Source organism: Chenopodium album, chromosome 8, assembly GCF_948465745.1.
Source record: "Chenopodium album chromosome 8, dcCheAlbu1.1, whole genome shotgun sequence".
Classification (NCBI taxonomy): Eukaryota; Viridiplantae; Streptophyta; class Magnoliopsida; order Caryophyllales; family Amaranthaceae; genus Chenopodium; species Chenopodium album.
In genome coordinates, this window is record NC_137841.1 from 520243 (window position 1) to 540033 (window position 19791).

The following is a 19791-nucleotide window of genomic DNA, read 5'->3' on the forward strand; positions in this document are numbered from 1 at the left end:
CTTTGGTCTTGTGTTATTATAAGTTCTCAACAACAACAACAACAACAACAAAAGAAAAAAAAAATATTCAATCTTAGCTTGAAATTGATTACAACCTTATATCGACTAACATACTAGATCGACAATAGGGACAGCTGTGTTTTCCTGTAAGCCATTGGAAGATGCAGTCGCGATGAAATACATGGTTGCAACGAACCAAGATTGTAGTATCTTCAGCCTCACTTGTAGAAATCTTCTCAAGGCAAATGGAGCATATAATATCATCATCAGCATCACCATCACCTATAGATTTTGTGTGTATCAACTCCACGGTTTGTTTTAGCTTCATAAACACCGACGATAATATATCTTTGGAAATCTCCGAACATTTTACATTAGCGTGAAGAATAAGTTCCGAGTAAATAAACGCAAGTACCTCAACATCATCTGGTTCAAGAAATTTATGATATTCAGGAGGTGCAAAAGGGATTGTATCGAAACTTATATTGGTAAAGGGTAACAATGATAAATTCTTTTGATGGTTATCATCTAATCTTTCATCAAAATCATGCTTAGTAATATACCAGTATTAGAACGGAGTTCATACAAAGACCAACAAAAAGGCCCTTTTTCAGATATTACTATGGTCTATCTCTAATTGGATAATAAAAAATAAAATAAAAAAAAAAATAAAAAAAAAATAAAAAAAAAAAAAATACTCCGTACTATCTTATTCAGATATTACTACTCTGTACAATTTATTTTAGGTAACTATAGGATATTATAAGATTCTTTTGTATTCCTTAAATAAATAAATTAATTAATAAAAATCGTACGAGTATATGATTTTGCAGTAACGGTTGGCCAAAACGCAACATTCAAATATCAGAAAAATTGGAAGCTGCATTGTTAGTTATCTGAAATGTGAAGCTTGTAATACCAACTTCAGCAACTGGCATTAGCAATGTTCAGATTATATAGGATTGTTTGCGTCCTGAAACAAAGATTGCAGTACATTGACAAACTTTGATCTGATCATTAAAGAAAAAGAGTTTTGATAAAATAACATAAAGGTCAGGAAACAAAAATAGTACAGAAGCATTGTAATTTGATGAGAAGCCAAAAAGAGTTAATTGTCACCCACTACAGGATGTAACCAGTTCGTTGATACATGAGAAATTGAGAATACAGTATAAGTTCCAAATGCAGAAGGTACACGTCTAGTAGATTTGTACAACAGTTCGTCGATTAAAAACTACACTAAGTCATTCATCTTTTGAAGCTGGATCCATCCCTGTTGAGGGGCTGTCGGCAAAATACTCCTGGTGCTTCAGGTTCACCCCATACTGTGAAGATGCATCCAAATTACATTAAGTTATATCAGTAATTTCATCATCAAGCAGGAGTAATATAATCAAATGATAAACACGTGTTTAACAGACTAATAAAATAGGGCATGTCTTGAAGCAAAGGTAATTTACTTCAACATTCAAATTAAAATTCAGGATCTCTATCACATGTTCAAAATTTCATCCAAACATGCTGATGAATCTCAAGACTAATGTTACAGAAGAATCAATGCAGGGATTATTAGCAGTCAAGCAAAATACAAGGGCATAGGCAGCCAGAATTAATAAAATTGACAGAAAGTACCCCTGACATAGAGTTAAAGGGTAAAGAGCAAAGAGAAGAGGAAAGCAACATGACATTGGCTGGATATGAGTCATGACATTTTAACTTGCCAAAAATAACACCATATAGCAGCATATATATGAATATTTTCATATAGGCTTCATTGAGAAACCTTTTGTGCAGAATTAATATCTTTTAAAAATTAAGTCACACAGAAAGTCCTAGTTTATATTTTATGAAAATAAAAATACATACTCCGTATCATATTAGCAATTGTAGCTCATTTCTGCTTGTATGCAACCTATGTGTTCCTTTATGTTGAGATTCTCATCCTCACAAGTATCACGACATTGGACCAACCATATAGCCATATATATATTACATAAATTACAGAAGAAATCCATTATAGGTTGCCTCCATTTCTCCTGAAGATGTCAGAATTAGTCCTTTTCTTTACTAAACTACCACTTTCTGCTTGCTTTCCAATCCTTTTTGTTTGACATAAACTGCCTTTCTAGTTCCATGAGAAAGATATAGAAGGTCGTACATTGCGAAATTCCTTCAAATGATCGATAAGTTTCTTTATGTGGAAAGCCGTATTCGATGAAAGTTGTATGTACAGTTTGGAGGAAGATCTTTCATATTACCAAGAACTCTAACCTTATAATCTTTCTTGACCTCACACCCACATTCTTTAATCACTGTAGGGGCAAAGACCGCCAGGTTGCTCCACAGAACACTTTTTCTTTTTATTAATGTTCTTAAGGAAGTAAATAGTAGACTAATTATTAAGATTCGATTGCAAAGGTCACCCGGGCCTGGTCACTTGCCAACCCTTTTTGGAGGGGGCACCCCAAAATGAGGAACCCAAATTGCATGAGCAAGGTCTTAGTAGGAAAATTAAGTAGCTAAGGTCATCCAAACTTGTGATCCTATGAGAATTAGCTATAAAAAGAGAAACTACAAGTGAAAGAAATAAACAAAGAGTTGTCCAAAGCATTCTTTGAGAGAGAAAAAAAAAAAGAAAAAAAAAAAAAGAAGAATGAAATGCCCAAAGTCCAAGAAAATTGCATCAAACTCCATGCTACTACAACGAATACTCCGTAAAAACTTAATATCAATGATGCTGCATAAACGTCCAGTTGTCTTCAATAAAGACCCTATACCTCCATTGCCTTAAATCAAATGTTATATGATCATCCAAATCCAAATTTCTTACTATCAATTCTTAAGACCATCCATCCAAGTTATCTCCGACATCTCTTGATTACATATAAAACCTCCACAAAACAAAATCTCCACATTCCTTAGCGCGGCATCTTCAAGTAACTACAGTTTATGCTCAAACCAACATTAATATTCTCCCTTATCCTTACATCCAAAATTCCAACTTTCTTACTATCATCCAATTCTATTCTTTAAGGTGATTCCTCAAATCCATCTTAATATACACATCTTTTGCAACACCCTTTCTAACATGATCCTTCCTAAATTTCACAATCTTTCCCAAACCTCCATAAACAAAAGGCAATAAGACTGAGACTGCAAAATCTTTATTGGTCATAAATTCCACAATACAGTCAGATAAGTAAATACAATTTGTAAGGTAGGGAATTCAGCAGCCAGTAGCTCATTTCGCAACTAGAGTACTACCTCCACATGGGGTTGAACATGTACTTTTAAACTCTTACCTTCATGGTATTGTCGCCTTGGCAGAACATGATTAACTAAATTAAAAAATAATCCCTATCTTCCCTTTTGGGAAAAAAAAAAAAGGATGTAAATCCAATATTCTTGACAGCATAGTAAAGCCATGCTTTGAGGGTTCAACAAGAAAGTCAAGTCTTATCGTCTTCAACAAATGCATCGTGAATGCACATGATAATACCAAATGTCAAGGTTTTTCTTCAAGCTCCGGATCAAATTTCTATCTGATAACAGTGGAAAGTGTTCACCAGAGTCACTTGCTCTATACATGGTTTCTTTTTTCACTCAACAAGTCAGCCACAAACAATAAACTGTTGCCACCAAAACATGAAAAAGAATTCATCCCTACATCTTTTGGAGTTTCCCTAGTATACCTCTTTTGGGATGTCTTGAAGTATTTGGATACTTTCCATGATTATACTATTAAAAAATTTGCTTTTCTATTCAACTCTTGTGCAGGTAAATTGATTGCATTTGCATCTAAATATGATGGGGGATAGAGTTGGTTTTAGACTCCTAGAGAAGGTAAAGCTTCAAGGAGTAAAGGGAGATGAAAGTTCTTAATTTTAATATCATAATAATATATTTCATGTTGATGTAAATATTGGAACCTCCATTATCAGTAAGAAAGTAACCAAAAGTGCTATATTGCAAAAGATAAAATAAATCTCATTGACAATCCACTAAAAGTGCATTAGCATGAAATAACATTCAAGAAAGCCTCTAGTCAAAAAACATGAACTACTAATGCCTCAATCAATCAACCATATGTTGTCCACCCTTTTCCACTGTTAAAATTTGCACAAAATCTATGTTCGAATCTAGAAGACCATAAAAAAAACTCCATCAAAACTCCACCTATAATATGCAGTGTACACTCACTTATAGTGTAAAGCACGTCTGCCCAAACCATATCAAACACTGATATTTTCTATACACTTAAACATGCCAGGTAGCCATGATCCATCTGTCATCACAGAAACAGAAACCTCCGCTATAACACATAGTAAGGCACTGGATATCACTCTTACCATATGGATACAGAGAAAACCTTAAAGCCAATACCTTCACTATGTCTAGGACGAACACTAAAAAAACTTCTAAGGATAAGAGACTCCCTCAACCAAAGCAATAGAATAGGGCAAGTCTAACGTGCAATTAAGCACATCAACAAGGGTAGAATGTAACTACAAGTTACATAAGAAAGGTCAGCAACAGCAACAACAACAAACAGCAAAGTATACATACAACAGAATAAATGAAATTATAGTATAGCTATGCAAAATTCTAACAGTTGAACATTGATTCAACTAGATGTTTAGATAGGTCAAAATTAAATTAGCCAAGACTAAAGCTTTTGCAGAGCGGGAGGTCCTGATCCTGTAACCCAGTAAAAGTTAAGCTATTCAAACATTTAGGGATGGAAAAAAAAAAAGCTGTCTACTTAACAAAAAAGGTCAGCTTAACTTGTCAAAATATATTAAACAACTTAGTTCAAGCTATTTAGTAATTGGGTTGAGCTATGAAGGATGATGCCGCATAGTCAAGATGCAATTAAAGTTTGAAATACAATTGCCCCAACTTCTCGCTTAGTGGAAACATAACTCTGCAGTTTCGTTTTTTACAAATTGACCTTCACATTGAAAATCCGGCCCCACTCAGAAGATCTAAGGTTGTTCAAGTATTGAGGACAAAGGCACCTTACAATTCCAAATTTATGGTTAATGGCTCTTCAATTACAGATCAATAAGCGTGATTAAACCTTAACATTATGGTATTATGTATAGCTTTTCTGATTTTTGAAGGCCTATTGAACCCTAAGTGGTGTTAAATATCAAGTAGTACAAGTAATTTAAGAAAAAATTCACAATTTGACTTGAGGAAACATTGCATTCACTTTTAATCTTGAGATAATTTCATGTTTTTAAATCAGTAGAAAAGCAACAAACTTAATTAGGATTCTTTGAGGTATATTTCATTTTGGTTGGATACTTAGGGTTCTATAGGTATATTGACCTTCAATTACTAGATACTGAGATCAATCACATTATTTAAAATCAAGATAGACGTGTTAATTGCAAGATAGCAAGTAAGCAAAGATAATATTTTGTAGAATTTGAGTGACTTATAGCACATGTTTGACTCAAGACCTTATTTACCCTTTTAAAATGCATAAAACTCAAGACCTTTTCAACAAGAAATAAGTCTCAAACATGAAGCTCTACATTCTTATCAAAAGCAATCAATAGGTGCCACTGTGCAAGAGCAATTTAAAATGCAATTACCAATGACTATGAGATTCATTTCTCTTTTCAGCAAGAATTTGTATGTTCGAGTTACTTTGTCGTTTTCTGTTTACACAGCCTAGGATTGTGCATAGAATTTGAGAATAGTATATACTAGTAGTACATATTGAATTAAGTTGATGTCATGTATGAAAGTAAAGAGAGATTAGGTTACACATTGAGTTCTGGATTGTAGTCATATCTAAATATCTAATAAACATAATCCTTTGATGAGCATTCTCCTAGGAAACCTAGGTTCTAAGGGCTCATCATCACAGATTTTAGTTTGTTGACTGAGAAATATTAATAGAATATATTCACATCACAACTGATTCCTAGCTCTTGTCTGAGATCAATGATTAAAATCATTCAAATCAATCAAAATATTTTCACATCTTTTTTCTTTTAATTCTATTAACAAAATACCAAAAAGAAAAGGGTGGACATTCCATAATACTTACTACAGCTAACATAATGTTTAAAAGTTCATCAGCTGCCGTCTGCCATTAATCCAATTACTCATTAAAAAAAGTCTAACATAAGATGACAGCCTTTTCTGAATACAGAAGTGCCCTACTAATCTCAGATGCAAGACATACCTCTCTTAGAGCTCTTGAAAGGTCCTCCATTGTCAAAACAAGACGCTTTTCCTGTTACAGAATATTAAGATGTAAGAGACAATTGTTAATTTTACTCACTGCTATTCCACCAACCATAACCAGTAACCACCGCTTTGGTTGGGAGGGAGCGCGGAAAAAGGGTATGTTAAGGACACAAGCTCATTAGCAAAGCAAACTTAAACACCAGCATACCTTTTGCTGCTTATCTCTTTTGTCTTTGACCACAGATGACTGCCGGGCTTTGCAGTGCCTGCATTTATGTCAAGGCATAAATATTTGTCATCATGGTATTAGAATCAATAGTCAGCCTTCAATAAATAAAGCTTTAACAAGCAATACAACAGATGCAGTGGCACACAGGAATTATTTTGCTTTGTTCTTCAGTTAGGGAACTTCTTTTAATCTTTCAGGATGCTGAGCGCACAAGAAACCCGAAATTGTAAAAAAAGGCTTAGTTACATATGGTCATACTGCAATCATATCACGTAGTCATCCTAATACAGCTAGGGACCTCCTTTTAATATTTCAGGATGCTGAGCGCACAAGAAGCCCAAAACTGTAAAAGAGGTTGTTTCATTCGGTCATGCTGCTATTAATCCTATTATATCATCTAGTCATTATAAGCAAACAGGAAGTGTTGTAAACAGGAAGAGGTACACATAAGCAATAAGGGTAATGATTTATACAGTCGCACACTATAAGAATATTTTAAATAAATAATTTTTTTTATGAAAAAAGCTATAATTGAATGTGTCAACCGCAACATCATCTTTTAGCAATAGGGATAATGATTTTATATGTATACTAATAAACAAGTTAATATACAAACAATATAGGCAGAATAAAAATAGCAAGAGACATACTGGAAAGCATCGGTAGCAACTTCTGAAATAAACTTCTGAGTAGCAACAGCCACCAGTCTAATCCTGGGGAAAAAAGGGTCAGAAGTATAAATAAATAATGGCAGAGTCAGCAATATATGCAACAAGAACAAGAGGAGGAGGAAGCAATAAAAATAAGAACATCAAACAGAAAAATACCCACTTCACCTACTTGAATAAAACAAAAAAAAATATCTTACTTTTGCAGGCTTCTCCGTTCTCATATCTCCGTGTATACTCATGCATCTAAGGCTTTTCTAGGTTTCCTACAGTGTAATTTGGTTTCAGTTAGACTCCTAGTCCTTTAGTTTGTCAATGATATTGCCTTCGTTACAATAAATTTTGCTTCAATAATTACATCAATCTACAAATTTATAGTGCAAACAAAAGTTACTTTATATCATCAATGTAATACAGGGGAATGTATGACCCATAAGGTTTGCAAACCTCATGAAAGAGATTGATTGAAGTACATCATAGATCTCATAAACCCTATTGCACTTACGAAACTCTCTTGTCTCTCAGGTTGCCAACCCTAAGTTTGCCATATATATGGGATAATCCCTACACTGTTAGACTAGTTTTTTTTTTTCCATTGATAAATCTAGCTGAATTCTTAATGTGTAAACGTGTTATAGTCTTGTCTAAAATTAAATCTGTCATCAATGCACATAGAGGAAACAACAATAAGCTCAATTTTCGAGTACCGATCCAAACAGTGAACTTCACACTACACACATATACTGAACTCAAAAAATTTCAACAAAACTTAAAATTTCAAAAATTAGTAATCTAAAAAAAAAGGCAACTAATGATTGCAGCATAAGGGGGAAAAAAAATCATCATCTAGCTAAACATGTTAAATTCATCGGAAACAAGAACAATTGCAATATAATCCAAGCTTTCCAATTTAAACAACTCAAATTTGTGCTTCGAAAATTACATAAGCAATATAAATCTGACAATTTAGCAATTATAATTAAAACTTTTGAAAAAAAAAATACCTACAATCGAACATCAGGACATTGAAAACCGCTTTTGGCAAGGTAATGCTCCACCAATTCATCAGGAATCTGTTATACAGAATAAACATCAAAGTATTGTCAAAAAATCAATCAGAAATCTTCGCAAAAATAAATAAAATAAATAAAAGTTTTGAAATTACGGTAGGAGTGTAATCCATTAGAGATGCGAGAAATTCAGAGAGAGCGGCATCATCATCGTGTTTGCCTTCGCTAGTTTGAGGGCTCTGATTCTGATTCTGATTCTGATTCTGGTTCATCTTCTCTCTCTATAGTTCACTGCTACGATTCTGGGTTTTTCAATTTAAGGTTGAGTCGTTAGCGCTTTCTTTAATAATTTCTTCCTTTGCTAATTGTGGTATTTCTATGTTATGGTTTCCTCTTATTAATACTCTTCCGTGTTTAAGAAAAAGGGTAGGCTCCCGAGTCCTGACCATCCCGTGAAAGTGTGAAACACATACATAAAAAGATGGCATTAGCGAGGACTTCGTATAACACGAATTATCATAAAAAGAAAAACAAAGTAAGTCTAGGCATCGCATAATAGCATTTAGATATAATTTAATATAAATAAGTGTCAAAGTGCGTGTATTGTTCGTATACCATACCTAAAACACTTTCTTTTAACATAGCACACCAAACGTTAAGATAAGTAGAATTTATTTTCTTATTTATCTAATGTACTCAAACACAACATGGTTAGTAGGCTTGATAGTGGGTCAAATCTATTTAATGCCAAAGAATGCAGACCCTTATGGCCCTATTCAAGGCATTACTCGTTACCATTTTAAACAATAAATATTTCCATCATAATCTCCTAATCCGAAAATTTTCAACTGGGCAAATCATTCATTCATTAGAAATGTATAATTGATAAGGATTTACCTATAGAAATACAAGTTTTTTTTAGAGGACCTATAGAAATACAAGATAGTCATATGTGAGTTGGGATAAATTGACTTTACAAATGAAAAATAGATAAGATTTGAAGGAAACTAAGATCGATGAGATATTAGCATTATAATCTTGGGGGCTATTCCACCTATCATTTATTGATCAAAACAATTGGTGATTCGGTTCTATTCGACGACAATTACAGAAAAAGATGCATACAATCATACAGTGTGAACTATAATAACCACTTAGAGAGCTAGCTTCTTTATATCAAAATATGAACATTTTTGCATTCCAATCACGTCTCACACATGTTACAAATCTTTTTTGCTAATCAAGGGCTTAATAGCTACACTACTGGTAAAATTCTTATAAACATCAACTCAATGTTTGTAACATGTTTCTTAACTGGATAAATGAGAGTTTGATTCCTTACACTGTTACACAAACCTTATGTACGGATGTATCTAGAAATGTACTACGTAATATGCAACACCACTTCTGGAATATTATGTAATTTTAGCTCATTTACATTGTATTTTCAAATATGTAAAAATGTTGTGAATTATAGAGAGGAGAATAAATTAATAATTTAAAGTAGATAAAAACAGATGAATGACATTTTTCAGTGGTTATTGACAACATTTATGTATACATAGGGATAGGTAAGATGAGTTTTGTGTGCACGAATGAATATGTTTAACATGTTGAAATAAAAGGGGCCAAAGAATAGCAACTAGCTAGTTCCAATTGAACTTTTCTTCAATCTCAACATAAGCTTGTTATTTTGTCAATAGGCATATACAGAGTATGAAATTATGTATGTATGTTTGATCAATTTCACCCAAAAGACTAGATAATTGGCCATAAAAAGTCGAAAGAGTAAGAAAAGAGTAATGAATCATTATTCACTGTTAAGCACCATATATTGCTAATATATACGAAAGAACATAAATTGAACCCAAGATATGTGCATATGCAAGCCGTTGCAGCTGGCAAGACCTTGGCTACTTGAAACTCAAAACTAGATTCAGTTTAAATATATTGATTACTGTAACAAAATTTGTATGAGCATTTATTATGCACCTAAACAGATGCAAGGACGAACTACCTAAAGGGACATCACCCAGACACATTACTGCATCTTTCAACGCATTTGATGAATCAATGAGCTCCAGAATTCCCCTCAATGAAGCAAAGACATACTCATAACAATTTCAGCAAGGACTACTCTGACTGGAACACGTTATAAGCAGATGTACAAAGCTATGTTCTACTTCTTCTGCCCGCCATAGCGTAATATTCCATGAACATCAACGATGCCGGGAGGAAATACAGGATCAGTAGCAGCTCTGACGGCAACCTTTGCAACTGCTGTGACATTAACAGGAGGAGTGAGCAAAGGCCCAACTAGTGGAACTTGAGTCAGTGGTTTTGCATGTTGAAGAACCTACAACACACACAGAAAGACAATATCTCAGGAAAATCTTCCACAACATAGTCCAAAACAATGCTCTAGCTAAGTATAGATTTATCTGCAGCTTATTACAAAGAGAGCAAGAACATGAAAAAGAAAACCTAAATATTAGCAAAGAATGGAAGCAGCATACCATCTCCAATGGAGATCCAATAACACCCAAAGGTAACTTCATGCTACCAACTCGGCGTGTCCCATAAATAAAACCAGGTCTCAAAATAACACCTGACAAAACATTGACAATCATTGTTCATAAAAGATAATTACGAAAAAAATTGAGGAATGGCAAGCCAAAGGACTATGAGGGTCAAACAAGATTAGTCAATTTATATGGTTCCCTAAATCATGAGTGAAGCTCGACAAACAACTAAGTCTCTAGATAAGAACAACACTTGATAAGATTGGAATATATACAATCATTTTAGAGTGAAACAGGCTCCATGTCAAACCATGAAAACTGCATACTCTTTGAGTAACCCATAAGATTTAGGTAACAAGCTTTACACACCACAGACAGAAAAGCTCTAGTCATACAGAATCCTTTTCTGGCTCAAAGGATTCTTGATTGCACATAATTTTTTTAAGGTTAAAAATGCAGCCAAATAATGTTATGCACATTTTATATGTTCTCTAGTATGTTTAGCGTCTGCAAATACCACCAGGAAGTTATATGAAAGCTCACCACCATAAGGAAACTTGGTAAGTAGCTCTGTTTCAGCTGCTCTCTGAAAAATATAAATAAATAAAGAAGCAAAATCTCTAGTCAGATAAGACACTTACGCATTTAAATGCAACTATTAAATCTATGCATGTGCAAACAGAAAGTAGCAAAGCAACAGTGAAATGCAGGACACGTGTAACAACTCAATGTTAGTAAAATGAATACATGGCTGTATTATGATCATGAAATCACTTAATACTAGTATTAATTAGTTACAAAGTTAGCAATAGATGGGAGATAATAACTTCTCATTTACTTTATTCTTTGTAAAATCAATTTCAAACTGAGCTCTATAAATAAAAATGTCATAGAGCATATGCAGCAAAGCACAAGATAAAAATCATAAGCATTTCACATAAATTCCAGGAAGAAAAAAACAAAAGAAAATGAGGAAATGTTCCACATTTCCACAGGAAAGAAAATTGTAGAAAAACAAGGGTGGGATTGGGCAATGAACTGAGGACATCTGATACACAGTAACAGAAAGCAAGTACCACCAGAGCACCTACAAGTAAGTTGCTGAAATACGGAAGTAAAAGGTTTGAACCAAAATCAAGATTATGTAAAAGCAAAAACTTCTAGCAAAGAACATAACAGTTGTTTCAGAAAAAAATGCAGATCAGGGGAAACAGTCTAATGTGAAAAAGAACAGCAGGTACTCCAGGTAGAATGCATAAGGATTTATTAATGAGAAATATTTGTGTGCAAAAGAATGCTCAGACACATGCAGTCATGAAGGGACTATGGCAGAGGTTCATTTGACCTTGACAGAGAGCAATACTAATTTAATGCCAAAGTACCTTTCCTTCATAATAACCTTGCAGCAGGTAATTAACCACGCCAAAATCAGCAGCAGAGATGTAAACAAATCTCTTCACACCTGCAAATTGACTATGCTGTCAAATCTAGGTGGGAGACATCCTAAAACAAAAGAATAAACTTCGCAATAGAACAAGCACAAAAAAATATATATATAACAAAGAAACACAAGATATAAAAAAGAATATATTTGATGAAACAAAAAAAAAAGGATTTCACTCTACTAGATTTCCTATAAGGACTTATTGTACTTGCCTTTCCAAATGGCACAAGTTTCAATGAAACTAATGATTGAGGAAGTGAGTTGAGCACTTGAGCCTCACAGTATATGTGTGTCCATTCGTTAGTTGTCCAATGTTGGAAGAGGAGATAATTTACAGCAATAAGATTTGTGTCCACTTGATAGTTGTCCAATGTTGGATGAGAAGTGATAATTAACAGCAATAAGATTGAGAATGCCATTTATTTCTTTTTTTTTAATGGAATTATATTTGAACTAACAAGTGAGCAATGACCTGCCTTCCTCTCTACATCATAGTCTCAACTCTCAAGCATAAGAGAATCTGTAGGTTAAGAAGGCTGATTTATGGTGATTCATATTCCAGGCCTCCTCATAAAGTGCATTTAGTTCAATTACAATGAAGGGTTTTCAGCTTAATTTCAATAATTGTGCTCAATCAGGTTGACAAAGTTCTTAAATCCCTTTACAATGGGATCTGTATCTCCAATACACAATATAACTTCCCAATGTTTACACTGACTAGGGGGGACATAAATCTGGACCTTTCAACACCCTGCTTATTGTGCACATACTGAATGACTGTTCTTGTTGATGTAAGATTAAAGATTTAAAAATCTAATATGAAATATTTTTTTTCGAGCCTACTAAGGCCATGGGACACCAACTACAAGAATTAGGAAAGCTATTGCATGGGATTCCATCAGAGATATCCTTCATGGTCTCATTTATATCCTCTATGTTTGGTAAAGAGATTATGTTAGTTGTCAAGGATGCAACAAGTTCTTAAAGTCCAATTATAATCAAATGATAACCGAAGACTTAAATCCTATGTTGAACCTTAAATCCATTTTTCTAGGTTTAATACTTAAGTATAAATCTACATGTCTGTAATAATTTGTCAATAATTATAGTTCGTTTCTTAAAAAAAAAGAGAGGGGGGAAAAAAGAGCGAAGTGTCAACAACTCAGCCATCAACAATCTCCATGATCAATAAATGTGATTGCAGATTATAAACCAATGTAGAACACGCAGATAGACACGTAAAAATACAGCATAATTTTTATATTTAAAGGTATGAAGTCATAGCCCCTGTAACAAAAAGGTAGATTCTGATGTCTTAGACCTCCATGACACTGAGACATATAAGCTGTTGGAAATTAATACATAGATGTTGCTCGTGATGCATATTTGTTTTTTGTTGTACAAGTTTTACATGATGTCAAGGTATTTAAGTAAAACAACGTGAAACGAAAGTAAGGAATGCAATTCAAGGTTCCCTGTGGCTTTATGCAACTTGAAACGAGCCTTTGAAGGTGTTGCATGGCCACGCAGCCAAGTCAGGAAGCCAGAAGCAAAGCAGAAGTGCAACAGGGGAACTTGTAGCTGCACATCCGTGCAGTCTGTCCAGAACTTCAACTATGTTTCTGATCTTCGTTGCACGTCTAATGCAATAATGTGAACCACTACATTATTCCTTTTATAATGCTGATTTGTATTCCAGATAGTATCCTTGAAATTCTTAGTATTTAAGTCAACATTGTATCCAATATTTGTATTGTAATAAGATAACCCTATTGTTTCTCTAGTGGGTCAATATAAAATTATTCAAAAGACATTTGATCATGTGCCTACAAGATAAATACGGAGTTCCAGACTCTGATTTCATTTTCAAAATCCTGATCCTCCAAGTGTTCTAAAATAAGCAAGTTCCAGGGTATGTAACAATTTTGTGCCTAAAGTGTTTGACTTACATGGATAGGTCAACATTGTTTCCCAATATTGTATCCAATTTTGTTATATTGCATTAGCCCTATTGTTTCTCTAGTGGGTTGATAATCACTATTAAACTACTAGGAGAACATTTGATCATGTGCTAGAAAATATATACATCCGGAGTTCTGGAGTCTGGACTCAGATTTCATTTTCAGAATCCTGAACCTCCAAGTGTCTAAAATAGGCAAGTTCCCAGGGACTGAATGAGGACGATGGGGACGAATGAAGCAATGACACAGATACATATGTAGCATAGTTCTGGAATTCAATGTAAATTAAATCATGGTGAATCCATCAATAAACAGTTAAATACTATACCTTTCTCTGCAGCAGCTCTAATAGCATTCATGTTTGCAGTACCATTGATTTTATACATGTGTGAGTTAGACCCAAAGCCACCAACACAGGATATCTGCAAATATCATAGATCTGATTATGGAGTCCAGGTTCTACAGCTAGAGTTGCTAGCAGCTCTTAAAAAAATTCCTACAAAAGTACAAAAAATAGTTTGCACTGTGCAGCAAGAACAAAGTGAGACACGTATAATTAAGCAATGGCCTCTAAATGGGAAGAGTAGGTACACGAATATTACAATGAATGGGAAAAAAAAATAATAAAAATAAAAATAAAAATAAAAATAAAAAAAATAATAAAAAAAATAAAAAAAAACTATATATGTGGAAAAAACTGGCATTTATGTCATCATGTGGACAGTGATTTAAGGATCATAGTTTCCAATAAACAACCTGCAAGAACCCTATCAAAAAAATCTTATGGTTCAAACAAGAAAAAATTGTTTAGGAGACATACAACAGACGACACTCCATCCAGTGCATCTTTAATTGTTTCAGGTGAAAATAGGTCTCCTGCAACAAAGCAAAAATATAAGACAACATGCATTGAACATTCCCAATAGTACGTAGCCACAAATATGAAACAAACCTTGATGCCAACTCACTCTATCTGCCCAAGCTTCATTAATGGATGACCTTCCAGATCTAAAAGAAGAAGGCACAAGTAACATATCCAAATTATTGATTATGAAGAATCATATACCAACTTATTCATTTTAAAAATGTTGTCAATCAGTAATTGGTTCAGAACTTCAAATACAACCATTCAAGGAGAATAGAAAACAGCTAAAAGATCTCATGTTAAGCCTCCAGCGACATGCAAAGTTTGTATTGAACACAAAGTCTCTATACGTTCAACTTTAACTACCTCTTCACAAGAGCTAAAAGAAATGCTAAAAGAGCATCACAAACTCTAGCAGCTGAATATAAAGTGGGACACAAATAAAACCAGTAAATCCACTATCTACAGTTGTGATGGAAATGTTTATGGAAATACCTGCTCATGCTAGCAACTGACAAGCCATGTTCTAAAGCTTCTTTGCATATGTGAGAACCGACAAATCCATTGCCTCCAAAAACAAGTAGCTTAACCAACGCAACACAATGAATAGAGTCAAAATAAAAACTCCCTGGTTATAGGCAAAAAGTTGACAACTAAAACGGATTTTTCACTAAATCACAACAAAAACAAAGTACCATGTACATGAAAGTTAAAAGGAGATACCTTTTCAGAAGGGGGAGGAGGAACATTGACTGTTTCGGCTTCCTCAATTCTAGAGCCTCCATTGATCCCTGTAGATTCTGTAGACAGAAATCTACCACTTCTAGACATTGCTAATGTACTGGCAAACCAAAAGATTAAAGTAGGGTCAAGATGCAGGTGAATAAATATCCAAATTAGTTATATCCATATGTCCAAAAAAAAATGAAAAAACAACCTGCAGCCTAGAAAATCATCAAAAAGAACTCTCTTTTTTTTATAAAAAAAAAAAAAAAAAAAAAAAAAAAAATTAGCAGCATTAAAGCACATGAGAACAAGTAGATGAGCAAATAACATCTCTTGAGATAAAATAAAAGAAAACTCAACACTGATGTATTTCTCATGCATTTTAGACAGTTTTATTCTCCTATTTGAGACCAGCGATGTTATTGATAATCTTTCCTCAATCTATATTTTAAACTCATCATGTTCACAGAAGTTAAATTTTCCCTTTAATTTGATAACTTTAGACAGCAGTCAAATTTTCCCTTCAATTTGATAACTTTAGACAGCAGTGAGCAAAAAAAAGTATATTTTATAGGCAAGGTGAGCAATGTGTAATCAAGCTGATATGCAGATAAAATGCAGCGGTAATAGTACATGCCCCACATATTTATGGTCACTTATGTTTCTCCTTTTAATCGTCTCTTTTAGGGGGGGTGGGAAAGCAAGTCAAATCCAAATGAGATAATGAACTTCCAAGTTCTAAGCCATAAACCTAAAATTAGTTACTCCCTCCCTTTCTCTACGATTGAACCAGTTTAGTTTGTCTCTTAGAGTTTTCCCAATATCAATAATGAACATGAGATGCCACCATTTCACTCTCACAATCTCACACATAGTCGTACACTACTTTTGTCCCGCCAACTTTCTCTCTCGTCAACTCCACTCAACTTAACTTCAAAAAGTAACCATACTCCAATGGGGCAATATTAGAGGGACAAAGGGATGCGGGAACTGGCAATATATAAAGCAACAGCTTTAAAACAAAAAATCAAATAGGACACTAGTCCTCAGCTCCTCGCTATGTCTATAACAAATACATAGACCATTGTTCACCCCCATAAGCAAAATTCACAAAATCTATTGCAGATATCTCCAAATAAAATAATTATAGCATTCTCAATAAAAAAGTGTTTGTGTCATTTATTAGAAAACAGGTTCGAAATTGATGTAACTGAACAAGTTGGAAACCTTGTATATGGAAGTTTCTAAATTTTAAACCAATAAACCCTCTAATGAAGCTGAGAAAGTCAGAAAGATATGAAAATGGCTTTGGAATTCCCACGAAGAAGGTTTCCAACTTAGACCACTGACAAGCAAAGCGATGTTCCATCCTAAAACTAAATACTCAATTAGCACTAAGTAGAGTAACACTCTGGGCGACTAGGCTTATACATGGTAATTCTGTTTCCTCTCCTCCAATGTAGGACAACTCACATGTGAACTATTGAAACCCCTTTGTTGTCCACATGTGAGTTGTCCCACATTAGAGAAAAAGAAGAGAAAATACCACCTAATAAGCTAGAGGAACAACTCCAAATTATTATCACAATTGGTTGGTTTTAGTATAAAACCTCATCTTAGCTTGTAAGTGAATCAAACTCTTCTCTTCCATTTTCTAGGGTTAACAGACACTCACACGTATGGTAGAATGTTGAAATTCTTCTGTTGTCCATACATGAGATGTCCCTCATTGAAGAAAAAGGAGAGAAAATATCATCTTATAAGCTAGAGGAACTACTACTATCACCAATTGGTTTTATTGTGAACCTCTTGTGATCAATCACTCCTCGTTTCATCTCTTCTAAAAATTTATCATGAACACATATATAGGGTTCGACAACCTCTAGAACCTTCTCCCCACACTCCTATACATATTCATATACCAACTACGGAAAGGCGTAGGGTCTCGGCCTCAAATGAAGATACCATAACTCCTACTCATAAACCACAAGAATGTGAATTCCCCTTAAACAATTATCCAACACCAAATCAAGAGCTGCATTACAAATTTTTCCCTAGAAAAGAAGAAAAAAAAAAATGCCAATTTTCACCATTGCCTAAAGGCCCTAATTCGATAAACCGCATAATTTAATACATACAAAAACAAACTAAGTTCATTGAGGAATTTCGTCGAACACTGAGAATGCAATCCAATTACCGAAACATAATACAAATATGAAACATATGACTCAAAGTCATCACATTTTACAATCAAATATATTAAAATGAAATGATAATCACAGTATGATCAAACAAACAACAATCGCTCAACAACACAAAGCAAAATTAAGCAACTTATTAATGATCAATTTGTTTTAGGTTATGTAATCTACCATTTACAAGAGAAAGAAACAGATGATCTTACTGCAATTTAGAAAGAGAAGATCGAGCTTGAATTAGCCGAGACATGGTGATGAAATTTGCAGGAAATTAAACGTCGTAGCAAAAAAAAAAAAGGAAATTTTTGGGTTAGTTTGCAGGAAAACAGGATGATCTTGTTGGCTTTTTTTTTTTTTTTTTTTTTTTTTTTGGGTTAATTTGCAGGAAAACAGGAGTGAGTGTTTGAAGAGAAGAGAAGAAGTTGAGACTCGAACACGTGGCGAATGAAGGTGAAGGCAGGTCTCTTACTAACATGTGGCTCAATGTCATCCTGTGGAAGGGTCCCGGTTTTGGTGTACTTCTAACTCCCATGAGATCATTAGGGCCAATGCCCGACCAGAATCGGACCGGACCGGACAGGATCGAAACCGGCAAAAGATCGGTAATGGTTCATTTTGTAAATCGAAAATTAGATTGTTATCGGTTTTATAATATAGTTATCATTTCTATTTGTATAGACTTTTAGGACCTGTTTCGATTTATTGAATTGTGCTAAACTAAACTATATTGACTGAACTATTTGAAGCTGAACTAAACTGAACTGAATTTTTTGTGAGAGAAGGATATTAGAAACTGAATTGAAATTAAACGGAAGAGAACGTGCCCTTAAACATTTTTTTTTCACTATCAATATCTTCATTTACATATTATTACAAAGTTATTACACATGAGACCATTTTTTTTGTACTTCGTATATAACAATGAGAATTATTAGTCACAATTTTAAAAGTTTGACCATAAAATAGAAATGGTAACTTGCACCATAACTTTATAAGTCATAACTATGTTATAGGACAGAATTTCTCAAACAAAAAAAAATGTTACTGGTATAGGACAGAAGAAGTAATTTGAATATAAAACTATGTCGTAGGTCTTGTTTTGAATCGGATTAGACTTCTTAATACAACATTTTTGCAACTATATTTCACTTATACCAGTAATGAACTTAAAAACAATGATGCGTGCTATGGACAGCATGATAAACTTAAAAACAGTTAGTCAATGAGAATTAAACATATTAACGCTCAAAATTGTGCATCGACAAGCATACAAGTTAACATGGTGAAATGAGGAAGCACATATTCATAATATAATGCATAGACGATTAGTGAATCAGATTCTTCTATGCCAGATTGCCTTTACAACATTCTTGGAATATAACCTCATAGTTTTTGTTATACTCTTTTAATCTGGTAGAGGAAACTTTATTAAATTACCATCATATAAAATTTGTAATAGTGAAGTATTTTACAAGCATGTTAAATAAGGTCAATAGTTACAATAGGGTAATGTTTCTCACCAATTTGGGAATATATGCGCTACTTGTAAAGTTGTAAGAAGTAAGGACAATGACATATATAAAGAAAGCTAGTAAGCTAGCTCTAAAAATATCATTTATACGTAAAATATGCATGGGTGATTATTTCTGTTGGTACAAATAGAAAGTGGAAGAAACTTCTGTTACAAAATACACAATTTTAATGAAGATTAAAAATAAAAGGAAGAACTAATTAATATTGTTACTTAACAAAATTGGTAGGTCCAAGAATTAATTGGCAAATGGGTGAGCCTAAAAATATTTTCTCCAATAAAAGCATCATATTCTAAAATGAAGCCTCAAGGAAAATAGAGAAATTGATTGGATTAAGATGGCATCAAATTATATATACACCAATGACAATATCTCACATCAAAAGTAAGAAAAAGAGGGCATTTAGCTATAGCTAGAGTGCGCAATGGA

General features: G+C 33.7%; 3 protein-coding genes across 3 annotated transcripts; all 3 read right to left on the minus strand.

Moving 5' to 3' along the window:
* Positions 1-88: 88 nt before the first annotated feature.
* On the minus strand, positions 89-938 carry LOC145642529 (RING-H2 finger protein ATL13-like). Its single transcript, XM_081693735.1, has 2 exons — positions 920-938; positions 89-528 (listed from the first exon to the last, which is right to left on the minus strand). Exons 1-2 carry the CDS (start codon positions 936-938, stop codon positions 89-91), a joined length of 459 nt encoding a protein of 152 aa, XP_081549861.1.
* Positions 939-1017: 79 nt separating this feature from the next.
* Positions 1018-8553, minus strand: LOC145555562 (transcription initiation factor TFIID subunit 10-like). Its single transcript, XM_081617299.1, has 6 exons — positions 8270-8553; positions 8113-8177; positions 7087-7149; positions 6416-6473; positions 6203-6253; positions 1018-1325 (listed from the first exon to the last, which is right to left on the minus strand). The coding sequence occupies exons 1-6, from the start codon at positions 8384-8386 to the stop codon at positions 1245-1247; spliced, it is 435 nt and encodes a 144-aa protein (XP_081473425.1). The 5' UTR covers positions 8387-8553; the 3' UTR covers positions 1018-1244.
* A 1348-nt stretch (positions 8554-9901) lies between these two features.
* On the minus strand, positions 9902-18199 carry LOC145641494 (uncharacterized protein At1g32220, chloroplastic-like). The gene is made up of 10 exons (XM_081692309.1): positions 18037-18199; positions 15630-15747; positions 15402-15490; positions 14994-15049; positions 14862-14917; positions 14370-14463; positions 12019-12098; positions 11180-11222; positions 10631-10722; positions 9902-10470 (listed from the first exon to the last, which is right to left on the minus strand). The coding sequence occupies exons 1-10, from the start codon at positions 18078-18080 to the stop codon at positions 10294-10296; spliced, it is 849 nt and encodes a 282-aa protein (XP_081548435.1). The 5' UTR covers positions 18081-18199; the 3' UTR covers positions 9902-10293.
* Between the last annotated feature and the right edge of the window lie 1592 nt (positions 18200-19791).

Coding starts and splice junctions, on each gene's coding strand:
- LOC145555562 (XM_081617299.1), bottom strand. CDS start 8,386: ATGAACCAGAATCAGAATCAGAATCAGAATCAGAGCCCTCAAACTAGC. Junction 8,178..8,269: donor TAATGGATTACACTCCTACC/GTAATTTCAAAA, acceptor TCTGTATAACAG/ATTCCTGATGAATTGGTGGA. Junction 6,254..6,415: donor AAAGAGATAAGCAGCAAAAG/GTATGCTGGTGT, acceptor ATTCTGTAACAG/GAAAAGCGTCTTGTTTTGAC.
- LOC145641494 (XM_081692309.1), bottom strand. CDS start 18,080: ATGTCTCGGCTAATTCAAGCTCGATCTTCTCTTTCTAAATTGCA. Junction 14,918..14,993: donor TAGAGTGAGTTGGCATCAAG/GTTTGTTTCATA, acceptor GCTTTGTTGCAG/GAGACCTATTTTCACCTGAA. Junction 10,723..11,179: donor TACCAAGTTTCCTTATGGTG/GTGAGCTTTCAT, acceptor ATGTTTTGTCAG/GTGTTATTTTGAGACCTGGT.